The 11,464-nt window shown below is 51.5% G+C and overlaps 1 protein-coding gene across 2 annotated transcripts; it reads left to right on the top strand.

Annotated features, from left to right (window-relative positions):
- Nucleotides 1-1,359: 1,359 nt before the first annotated feature.
- Nucleotides 1,360-11,206, top strand: AIPL1 (AIP like 1 HSP90 co-chaperone). 2 transcript variants are annotated; one of them, XM_004058412.5, is made up of 6 exons: nt 1,360-1,472; nt 2,374-2,553; nt 7,971-8,159; nt 9,414-9,590; nt 9,715-9,856; nt 10,641-10,999. In XM_004058412.5, exons 1-6 carry the CDS (start codon nt 1,377-1,379, stop codon nt 10,997-10,999), a joined length of 1,143 nt encoding a protein of 380 aa, XP_004058460.5. In that variant the 5' UTR covers nt 1,360-1,376. The 2 variants fall into 2 exon arrangements, with proteins under 2 accessions (XP_004058460.5, XP_063556504.1); XM_063700434.1 differs by having other exon boundaries at nt 9,438-9,590; nt 9,715-11,206.
- Nucleotides 11,207-11,464: the final 258 nt, after the last annotated feature.

Here is an 11,464-nt window from a genome sequence, read left to right as displayed (position 1 = left end):
TCCGCCTCCCGGGTTCAAGCGAGGCTCCTGCCTCAGCCTCCTGAGTAGCTGGGATTACAGGTGCGCACCACCATGCCTGGGTAATTTTTGTATTTTTAGTACAGACTACTAAAAATACAAAACTCCTGACCTCAGGTGATCCACCTACTTCAGCCTCCTTCGTCCCGTGTTTTTCTCTCTCCCTGTAGCAGAGTCCTGCACCCCTTCCCTCTGCAACCAATGAGCCTGGTGTCAGGAAGAGAATGGTTTTGTGGAGCTGAGTCCAGTGCCCTCAGGGTGCGGAGGTGTAGGAGCTTGAACTGGCCACACGGTGGTGCCAAACACCAGGTCTTCGCATTTATGTTTCCCAGCCCTTCTGGGCGTCCCTGATGCCCTCAATAAACTCTGCCTGGTTCCCAGGGCACAGGGCTAAGGGCCTCCAAAGCGGAGGGGAGGGGAGGGGAGGGGAGGGGAGGGGATACCCACCCTTCCCCCAGCCAGACTTTGCAGGGGAGGCAGGAACGGGGCTGCGGAGGGCGCCTCAACTTTACCCAAACCCACCCCGCCTTTCGTTCTCCGTCTTCCTTCCCTCCCAAGCCAGAAACCTGTCCCCTCTTCCCTTGGGCCACCATCGCAGGGCCTCCTGAAGGCAGATTCTGGGGAGGGGAGGGGGAACAGGGAAAGTAGGAAGGTGGCTGGATGGCAAAGGGCAGCTGCCACCCCGGCTGGCCTGGGGTCCTCGGGGACTTAGAGTCTGGGCCCAGCCCATGCCTCCCCTCCTTTTCCCCTTCAGTGGCCTCCAGGCCTCTCTCCACATCGCCAGGCTGGAGTGCAGTGGCGCTATCTTGGCTCACTGCAACCTCCGCCTTCCGGGTTCAAGTGATTCTCCTGCTTCAGCCTCCCGAGTAGCTGGAACTACAGGCGCCCGCCACCACCCCCGGCTAATTTTTGTATTTTCAGTAGAGATGGGGTTTCACCATATTAGCCAGGATGGTCTCGATCTCTTGACCTCGTGATCTGCCCGCCTCGGCCTCCCAAAGTGCTGGGATTACAGGCGTGAGTCACCGCGCCTGGTCCCCTGTCTTCTTTAAGAAAGCTCAGCGGACCTTTTTCCTTCTTGGGGTGGAACAAAAAGCCAAATCTAGCACAACCCTGGGCAGGGGCGCAGGATCACTGAAAGCAAAGGTGGATGGGATAGGAGGCGAGGCTGCCTGTGGACCACAGGCCCGGCCCGAGTGGCTCTGATGAGAAGCCAGGACGCCTAGGTCACAGCCCCCACCGTCTGCCCTTCCCCCCACTCCTCCTGGCTGAGTAAATCCCAGAGTCTCAGCCGTCTGTCTTCCCCGGAGGTGAGATTATCTCCGCCTGTGCTGGACACCTCCCTTTCTCCTGCAGCGATGGATGCCGCTCTGCTCCTGAACGTGGAAGGGGTCAAGAAAACCATTCTGCACGGGGGCACGGGCGAGCTCCCAAACTTCATCACCGGATCCCGAGTGAGTGGGGCCCCCCCGGAGCAGACAGGGTCCCCCACAGCAGCCTTCAACATTCCAGGTGTGCCCCAAGGCACTGTAAACAGCTTTCAGCTGTGCCAAAAAAACAGCCAGGCAGCCCCAGCGCTGGGCCTCCGGGAAGCTCCCAGCGTTTACCCATTCAGGGGGCATTTTTGGTACTTTGCAGATTCAACTTTAGCATGGGCTGAGGGGAAGGGCTTTTGGGAATTTTCTGGAGCCCTAAATGTTGAGTGAGAAGAAAGGGAGTCCGAGGGTTCTTGGTATTTGTCCCCAAATGTCTGTTGGGCTTCCCTGGACTGAAGGGTGCGTCTGTGGCTACAGAATTCGGGCTTTGGCCAGGCGAGGCGGCTCCTGCCTGTAATCCCAGCACTTTGGGAGGCCAAGATGGGCAGATCATGAGGTCAAGAGTTCGAGACCAGCCTGACCAACATGTGAAACCCCGTCTCTACTGAAAACACAAAAATTAGCCAGATGTGCTGGGCGCCTGTAATCCCAGTTCAGATACTCAGGAGACTGAGGCAGGAGAATCACTTGAGCCCAGGAGGTGGAGGCTGCAGTGAGCCGAGATCATACCACTGCACTCCAACCTGGGCAACAGAGTGAGACTCTGTCTCAAAAAAAAAAAGAACTCGGGTTTCTTTGAGGAAGGATTTCTGGACGCACAGGGCTGTGGGGAGTGGAATGGGGTCTGTAGGGAGGGGTGGGTCCCTCCTCCCTGGGGGGTGCAGGCAGGGTGGAGGTGCTCCAGAGGTCTGAGGCATCTGATGGGGTGAACTGAGTGAGCTGACCCTGGGGACAGCCCTGGGTGTCGGTGGCAAGGGGGTGGCTTCTGCCGGGCCTTGAACGGTGTGTCTAGAGCAGAGTGCACCGTCTCGGTGACCAGGTGATCTTTCATTTCCGCACCATGAAATGTGATGAGGAGCGGACAGTCATTGACGACAGTCGGCAGGTGGGCCAGCCCATGCACATCATCATCGGAAACATGTTCAAGCTCGAGGTTTGGGAGATCCTGCTTACCTCCATGCGGGTGCACGAGGTGGCCGAGTTCTGGTGCGACACCATCGTAAGTAGGCCCTGCATGCCTGTCTCCTGGGACTAGTCTTTTCTGGGCTCACCCACCCGCTTTGCGGGGCTGTTGTGTTTTGGGAAAGCTGGGACTCAAGCGAAGCTTTGCAAAGCCAGTCCTGCAACCGTATTCCCCACCGCCGTGCATGTGAAGATGGAGGGAACAAGGGCTGGAAGGGGTGACCCATGCTGTGGCTGGCTGGTGGGGAGCAGGGCTATGCCCAGCAGGAGTGAGCTGGCCCACTTCACAGTCCTCATATTTGTGTGTGTGTGTGTGTGTGTGTGTGTGTGTGTGTGTGTGAGAGAGAGAGAGAGAGAGAGAGAGAGAGAGAGAGAGAGAGATAGGGTCTCGCTCTGTCACCCAGGCTGGAGTGCAGTAGCGTAATTATGGCTCACTGCAGCCTCAACTTCCCGGGCTCAGGTGATCCTCCCACTTCAGCCTTCCAAGTAGCTGGGACTACAGGTGCACCACCACACCTCATTTTTGTATTTTTTGTAGAGACAGAGTTTTGCCACATTGGCCAGGCTGGTCCTAAACTCTTGGGCTTAAGCAATCCTCCTGTCTCGGCCTCCCAGAGTGCTGGAATTATAGGCATGAGCCATCTTGCCCGGCTAAGTCCTTGCTTTTTATACAGCATGATTAGACCTGGAGATTTTATACAGCATGATTAGAGCAGCACTGGTCACTTTTTTGCCCTCCTCCTCACATTGCAAGTTTGCCCTCCTATTTATGGCACTCCGTAAATTACTCCTATAAATTAGCTTCCTTGCCTTATGGCAAAACTCACTGACCTTTAGGCAACGTTTCTTATGGGAACTTTCAAACATATACAAAAGTCAACAGAAAGAATAATGAACTTACGAGTACCTGTCACCCAGTGCCGGCCACCATCAACCCGCGGCTGGTCTTGCTTCATCTCCCAACCCACCCACTTCCCTTCCTTGTCCTGCGTGGTTAAACCAAATGCCAGACACCATATCATTTCATCTGTAAATACTGAAATTTGTATCTCTAAAATATGAGGATATCCCAGCACTTTGGGAGACTGAGGCGGGCAGATCACGAGGTCAGGAGTTGGAGACCAGCCTGACCAACATGGTGAAACCCCATCTCTACCAAAAATACAAAAATTAGCTGGGCGTGGTGGCACATGCCTGTAATCCCAGCTACTCAGGAGGCTGAGGCAGGAGAATCACTTGAACCCGGGAGGCGGAGGTTGCAGTGAGCTAAGATCATGCCACTGAACTCCAGTCTGGCGACAGAGTGGGACTCCATCTTAAAAAAAAAAAAAAAAAAAAAGAGGATATTAAAGAAACTTTACCATTGTGCCATTATGAAATCTTGTAAAAACTCCAGTAATTCCTTAAAGCCATCTAATATCCAGTCACTGTTAAATTTTCTTTGGTTGACTCCTTTTATTCTTTATAAATGAATGAGTTTGGTTTGTTTAAATCAACAACCGAACAAACAAAGTCTCTGCATAGCGCTTTGTTGACGCGTCTCTCAAGTGCCTTTTTATCTATAGGTCTACTTCCTTCTTTTCTTTCTTTCTTTTTTTTTTTGAGACGGAGTCTTGCTCTGTAGCCAGGCTGGAGTGCAGTAGCGCGATCTTGGCTCACTGCAACCTTGGCCTCCCGGGTTCAAGTGATTCTCCTGCCTCAGCCTCCCACGACTACAGGTGCCCGCCACCACGCCTGGGTAATTTGTTGTATTTTAGTACAGACAGGGTTTCACCATGTTGATCAGAATGGTCTCGATCTCTTGACCTTGTGATCCGCCCGCCTCTGCCTCCTAAAGTGCTGGGATTACAGGCGTGAGCCACCGTGCTCGGCCTCCTTCTTTTCTTCTTTTCTTCCTTGACATGGAAGTGTTGAAGGAACTGGGTCATTTATCCTGTAGAAGTCCCACATTCTGATTTTCCTGGTTCCTTCGCCATGGAATTGTCTAACATGCTCCTCTATTCCCCACATTTTTGATAGATTGAAAGTGGGGTCTAGAGGTCCTGATAAGATTCAGATTCTTCTCTCTCTCTTTCTCTCTTTTTCAAAAGTCTGCCATGGATGTACCATACACTTCCCTTTGGGAGACGTACATCACACTTGGTTGTCTCTCTTACAGTGATGTTAAGAGTGATTGGTGGGTTTAGGTGTTGACAGCCTGATCCATCCATTCCAAAGCTCCCCATAGACTTTCACCATTGGTGGCAGATACCCAGACTCATTATTTCATCAGAGGCCACTGGCCTTTTAAATGAGCATTTTGGGGACAATTTGAACTCTGTTCTGTCTTTCATTAGTTGTGTGACCTGGGGTAGTCCCGTCTTCTGTCTGCTACTCTATTCCTTCATTTATAAATAAACAAAACTCTAAGTTAAGGGGTTGTTTTGGAGATTACATGATATAACATATGAGGGTGGATCATAATACAGGGCAATTAAAAATGAGAGCTATTATTTTGAGCTAGAATTTTTTTTTTTTTTTTTTTCTGAGATGGAGTTTCACTCTGTCACCCAGGCTGGAGTGTAGTGGCACGATCTTGGCTCGCCAGAACCTCTGCCTCCCAGGTTCAAATGATTCTCCTGCTTCAGCCTCCTGAGTAGCTGGGGATTACAGGTGCCTGCCACCACACCTGACTATTTTTTTTTTCAGTATTTTTAGTAGAGACGGGGTTTCATCATGTTGGACCAAGCTGGTCTCGAACTCTTGACCTCAAGTGATCTGCCTGCCTCGGCCTCCCAAAGTGTTGGGATTACAGGTGTGAGCCAGCATGTCCAGCCTAGAAAAAATTTGAGATTAACTTCTTCACTTTACTGATGGGAAACTTAAGACTCCAAAAGGGAAAATAACTTGCAGTGGCTCAGACAAGTTAAGGGAAAAGATCTGGGTGAGATGCCTGGTTCCCTCTTCATCCTACACACATTTCTTGCAGTGTCTAATAGAGCTGGGCTGCAGTGCCATCCTCTGCCAGTAGGTGATCCCACTCAACATGTTATCCATTTATTCATTCATGTAGCAAATATTTGTTGAACATCTTTCCTTTGTAGCAGTCCCTGTGTTTTTCTTCATTCTGATGTTTTTATCTTAAAATCTGTTTTATTTTTTATCAAGTCAAGCCTTCAAAAATTGGCTTCTTTGTGATTTCAGTTAGTTTAAAAAGATATCTATTGACTTTGCTTAGAGTGAGGGACTCCTGTACTTTAATTCATGCCATTTGTGAGGCAAGGCTTGGCTGCCACTAAGAGCCCCCTCTCCATAGGATACATGTTTGCTAACACATGACAGCTGAGTGCATAGAAGGCTGTCAATAAATTCTTGATTAGCTGATTGATTTGTTGTTTGCAAAACCACAAGCTATTGTCATTCCCGTAATGTGGGCATGGCTCTTTGTTTCCTGTGGAGTCTGTGTTCCTTTTTCCATGTTGATAGTCACATGAGTGCATTGCGCATATCACAGGCTGGTAACTGTTTTTTTTTTTTTTTTTTTTTGAGACTGACTTTTGCTCTTGTTGCCCAGGCTGGAGTGCAATGGTGTGGGATTGGCTCACTGCAACCTCTGCCTCCCTGGTTCAAGCGATTCTCCTGCCTCAGCATCCTGAGTAGCTGGAATTATAGGTGCTCACCACCACACCGGGCCAATTTTTGTATTTTTAGTAGAGATGGGATTTCAACATGTTGGCCAGGCTGGTCTGGAACTCCTGACCTCAGGTGAGCCACTGGCCTTGACCTCCCAAAGTGCCGGGATTACAGGCATGAGCCACTGCTCCCCATGGTAACTATGGGTTTTCCTAATCTCCATGCCCCGCACATCTCCTCACCCCAGCCCATGGCTGCCATGATTGTGTGCACGTACACATGCACACACACACACACACACACACACACACACACACCCCTTCTAGAGTTAGTTCTTCACCTGCACATCCACCTCTTATCCATCTACCCACCTGCCCAGGCATCATTTCATCCATTCTTCCCTTCAACCAATCTTCATTCATAATCCAGTCTTCCATCACTATGCATGCATCCATCATCTTCTATCTATCTCCTATCATTCGTGTATCTATTATCTATCTATCTATCTATCTATCTATCTATCTATCTATCTATCTACCTACCTACCTACCTATCTAGTTAGAAAACATTCACTGGGCACCTGATTTGGCCTGTGCTGTATGTTAGGAAAGAAACAGGCAAAGCCCCTAGCCCTTAGGGAACTTGAATTCTGCAGGAGCAGACACCTAAACAATTGTAATGCAGGGCAGCCAGTGCCAGGACATAAATAAGTGAGGGCAGTGTGCTTTGGGGCCACAAAAGCACACTCAGCTTGCTGGGAGCCATGGGGTGCCGAGCTGGGGGCTGCTGAGTCAGGGCCAAAGGTGGCCCCTCCCTGCAGTAAGCTGGTTCTGGGGCCTCTCCCTCCCTTGGTCCAGCTCTAATCCCAACAGGCTCAACAGCCATCTGCTTGTCTCTTCCATAAAGAGGCAGAAGGCATTTCGGGCTAATCCCGGCCGCTGGGGCAGGCAGGGTGACCTCTGTCTCTGTGCTGGTGACCTGGAGGCAGAGCTGAACTGCTGCAGAGTTTCAGCCCCTTCACTTCACATGTTGCATGTGGGGCCAGTGCTGGGTCATCTCAGAAGCCGGTCCAAGGAGATGGGTTCTCAGGGAGCCTAGTTGGGGAAACTGAGGCCCAGCATACATACAGCAGGCCTCGCTGAGGCCGCACGGCTGATTTTCCCAGCCCTCCTTCATCCCAAGGGTGGCAAACTCAGCTCCCATGCTGGCTGAAGCTGTGATGAGCCAGATCTATATCTGCACCGTCTCATTTAATCCCTACAGCAGCCCTAATACCGAACAGGAGCAACCCAGGGAACTGAGATTCAGAGAAGTGCAGAGACCTGGGCTCACCGCTAACCTGCAGCACTGCCGGGACACCAAAGTGACTCTCTTGGACCCTGGAGCCCTGCTCCTTCCGCTGCCCCACACTGCCCTTCCTGCGAGTCATAGGCTTTGCAGAGCTCAGGGTTTCCTTGGGGCAGAGATGTGTTACAGTGGACCACAAGGGCCAGAAGAGGCAGCCGGAGGCCAAGAGCATATGGCCTCTGGAGCCAGGTTTGAATCCTGGCTGCGTCATTTCCTAGCTGTGTGACCTTAAGCAAGTTGCTTTGCGTCTCTGGGCTGTAGTTTCCCCATCCGTAAAATGGGGATAATAGTGCCTGCCTTGAATTGTCATAAGGATTGAAGGGGCTCATAACAGTGTGAAGTGCTTTGCCTGGCACACAGTTAACCACAGTTAGTATTAGTGGCATAGTGAGGGAGCAGGATTCCTCCCAGGAGGGGCTCTGAGTGGAGGCCTTTTATGGCCCACCTAGCTCTGAGCAGGTAGCCTGGATGCCATCCATCCATTTCTCCCCACAGCACACGGGGGTCTACCCCATCCTGTCCCGGAGCCTGAGGCAGATGGCCCAGGGCAAGGACCCCACAGAGTGGCACGTGCACACATGCGGGCTGGCCAACATGTTCGCCTACCACACGCTGGGCTATGAGGACCTGGACGAGCTGCAGAAGGAGCCTCAGCCTCTGGTCTTTGTGATTGAGCTGCTGCAGGTGGGGCTGGGGTTGGCAGGGCTGGAGGGCTGTGCCAGCACTGGAGAGGGACAGCGGGCATCATGGGCACCCCCACCCCACTGGCCACTGGACAGTGCCCTGTTTCTCTTTAGATAATAAGAGAGGGTTCATAAGCCATGGGAGAATACGAATTTGAAAAAAAAGTCCTCTGATTTTTCCACAAGAAAAGTCCTTTGGTGCTGGGCATTGGTGGCCCACGCCTGTAATCCTAGCACTTTGGGAGGCCGAGGGGGTTGGATCACCTGAGGTCAGGAGTTCGAGACCAGCCTGGCCAACGTGGTAAAACCCCGTCTCTACTAAAAACACAAAAATTAACCGGGTGTGGTGGTACATGCCTGTAATCCCAGCTACTTGGGAATTTGAGGCATGAGAATTGCTTGAACCTGGGAAGTGGAGGTTGCAGTGAGCCAAGATCATGTCAGTGCATTTTAACCTGGGTGACAGAGTGAGACTCCATGTCCAAAAAAAAAAAAAAAAAAAGTCCACTTGGAACCAATTTTTAAAAATGTGATTCATTTTCATTGTGGAGGCATTTTATCCACTTCCACTTTCATTTTCAGGAGTTGGAGATTATAACCGCCTCCTTGGTTCCTGTGGTTTGTGGGTTCAGACTTGGTTCTCTAGTGGCAGGAGAGGCTGCATGGAACTCCCCACATCCTCCCACCCAGAGCCCCAGAGTGACTGGCAGCGTGTGTTTGTGGATTGGTGAGAGAGGGTTTGGGCCAGGGTCAAGGTCAGGTCAGGACTCAGCTTATGGCCAAGACTGAGGCTCAGCCTGAGAGCTATGTGGGTGAATAAAAATAAAATAAGAACTGTGTCAACCAAGGACCCTTACAGGCTTGCTGTCACAGTTGCGTGGTCTGTGCACTGCACAAGGTGCACCAGCATCTCCTCCAAGGTGCTCATTATAGACATTGTATATTGGTATTTCCATAATGAGAAGTTTCCAGCAGATGGCAATAGTGTATTGTTCTAACAAAATGAGTATTCGTGACAATTTTCTGAATATTAGAAGTGAAGTGTCTTGATGAACGGGCACCTTTTCCTAGTTTGCACAAAGACATTGATTTAGGGCAGGGTTTTCGGCGTTGTTGCTTCTTTCCCTTGTCTGTATGCACTTGACCAGCAAGCATGACTTCAGGGAGATGTGCCACAGGGTCCTGTTTTTCGGGTCTCTGATGGGGTGCAGGCCCCTGGGGTCCCTGCCTCACTGACCTGCAGCTCTGGGGCCAGGTTGATGCCCCGAGTGATTACCAGAGGGAGACCTGGAACCTGAGCAATCATGAGAAGATGAAGGCGGTGCCCGTCCTCCACGGAGAGGGAAATCGGCTCTTCAAGCTGGGCCGCTACGAGGAGGCCTCTTCCAAGTACCAGGAGGCCATCATCTGCCTAAGGAACCTGCAGACCAAGGTCAGAGGCCGCTGGCCAGGGGTGGGAAGTGGCGCTGACTCTGGGGGACCTGCCCAGTGCCGGCCAGGGCGGGGCGGGGGTTGGGCAGCTGCCTGAGGTCATGGCTGACCTTCTCCCTGGGCAGGAGAAGCCGTGGGAGGTGCAGTGGCTGAAGCTGGAGAAGATGATCAATACTCTGATCCTCAACTACTGCCAGTGCCTGCTGAAGAAGGAGGAGTACTATGAGGTGCTGGAGCACACCAGTGACATTCTCCGGCACCACCCAGGTGCGCGGGGCTGCAGGGGCGGACAGTGAGGGGGCGCCCAGCCCAGGGCCACGGAGACACCTGCCATAGCCTTCCTGGACTTTTCTTTCCACCCCACCAGGGCACCAAACCTTGTCTCCACCCAGCCGGGTTTCCCCGAGTGTGTAACTGAATTGTGGGCGATGGATGGGCAGTGCTTGGCGCGGGGCGGCCCTTTATTTTAATGTGTGTTTGAACACTTACCCAGGAAGCTCGCCAAGTTTGTGATTTCAGCAGAACGGTAAACAGGCGTTTAAAAAAGAGGGGCAACCAATATAGAGAAAAATATTATGATGTCGATACTAGTACTGGTGTTGCGAGGATATGGCACCGTCAGTACTAGCATTGACTTAATGCTCGAATCGTGCTCACAGTAAAAACATCCAGCCCCTGGCTCATGCATCAGGCACACGTCGTCTGCGTTTATTATCTCATTTAATCCTTATAATCCTCATAATTACCATATGAGGGAGGTGCAGGGAAAGGGCCTGAAGGTTATCTAATTTAGGTAGCGTCTATAAGAAAAATAAAACAAAGTTATGAATATAAAATTAGTCACAGGGCCTTAAAAAGGAGAGGAAGAGGTACTGCTATTATGATCATCATCTCCATCTTACAGGTGAGGAAACCGAGGGATGGGGGATACAGAGAGGTTAAGGATCATGGCGGGGCTGAGGGTCTTGGAGGCTGGTGAGTCCCAGCTGGGCTGGGGCTGCCTCTGAGGCTGGGAAGGGAGCTGTAGCTGGATGCTCCCTGCTCCCCACAGGCATCGTGAAGGCCTACTACGTGCGTGCCCGGGCTCACGCAGAGGTGTGGAATGAGGCCGAGGCCAAGGCGGACCTCCAGAAAGTGCTGGAGCTGGAGCCGTCCATGCAGAAGGCGGTGCGCAGGGAGCTGAGGCTGCTGGAGAACCGCATGGCGGAGAAGCAGGAGGAGGAGCGGCTGCGCTGCCGGAACATGCTGAGCCAGGGTGCCACGCAGCCTCCCGCAGAGCCACCCACAGAGCCACCCGCACAGTCATCCACAGAGCCACCCACAGCACCATCTGCAGAGCTGTCCTCAGGGCCACCTGCAGAGCCAGCCCCAGAGCCACCCCCGTCCCCAGGGCACTCGCTGCAGCACTGAGCCCCCTGAGGCCCACAGCCACCCAGGCAGGGAGCAAGTGGCCTGGTCACTTCTGGTTCGATTGACCAGGATCGTGGTGTCACTTTTTAAAATTTAAAATTAATTTTTGAAATCAAAGTCAGACACACCCACGGTAAAAAAAAAAAAAAATTCCAAGGGTACAGAAGAGCTTATGAATAAAAGTAGTTTTCTCCTCTACCCCTCTCATTCCTTCCGTGCCATGGTTTTAATTGACCCTGTTTTTAATTCTTCTGGTAGTTTTCTCTATTTCCAAGTAATCTGTTTAAATCAGTTTCTAGATTTTACCCCATGTCAATGACAAATGAGGATTTGATGCTCTGATCCTTTCTCATCCCTGATACCCCTCCCTGTCTCCCCATTTTGGATAGTTACATTTGGGGGTCATCTCGGTGATTTTTGTAACTTTACGCAGGACACTTAGAACTCTCTAGAATCCCACTGACT

Source organism: Gorilla gorilla, chromosome 19, assembly GCF_029281585.2.
Source record: "Gorilla gorilla gorilla isolate KB3781 chromosome 19, NHGRI_mGorGor1-v2.1_pri, whole genome shotgun sequence".
In the NCBI taxonomy this organism is placed as follows: domain Eukaryota; kingdom Metazoa; phylum Chordata; class Mammalia; order Primates; family Hominidae; genus Gorilla; species Gorilla gorilla.
This window is presented reverse-complemented; position numbering and strand designations above follow the sequence as displayed.

Excerpts from the sequence above, each read along its gene's own strand:
- AIPL1 (XM_004058412.5), top strand. The coding sequence starts at position 1,377 with ATGGATGCCGCTCTGCTCCTGAACGTGGAAGGGGTCAAGAAAACCATT. Across the intron at positions 8,160-9,413 it reads TTGTGATTGAGCTGCTGCAG|GTTGATGCCCCGAGTGATTA; the intron begins GTGGGGCTGGGG and ends CTCTGGGGCCAG. Across the intron at positions 9,591-9,714 it reads TAAGGAACCTGCAGACCAAG|GAGAAGCCGTGGGAGGTGCA; the intron begins GTCAGAGGCCGC and ends CTCCCTGGGCAG.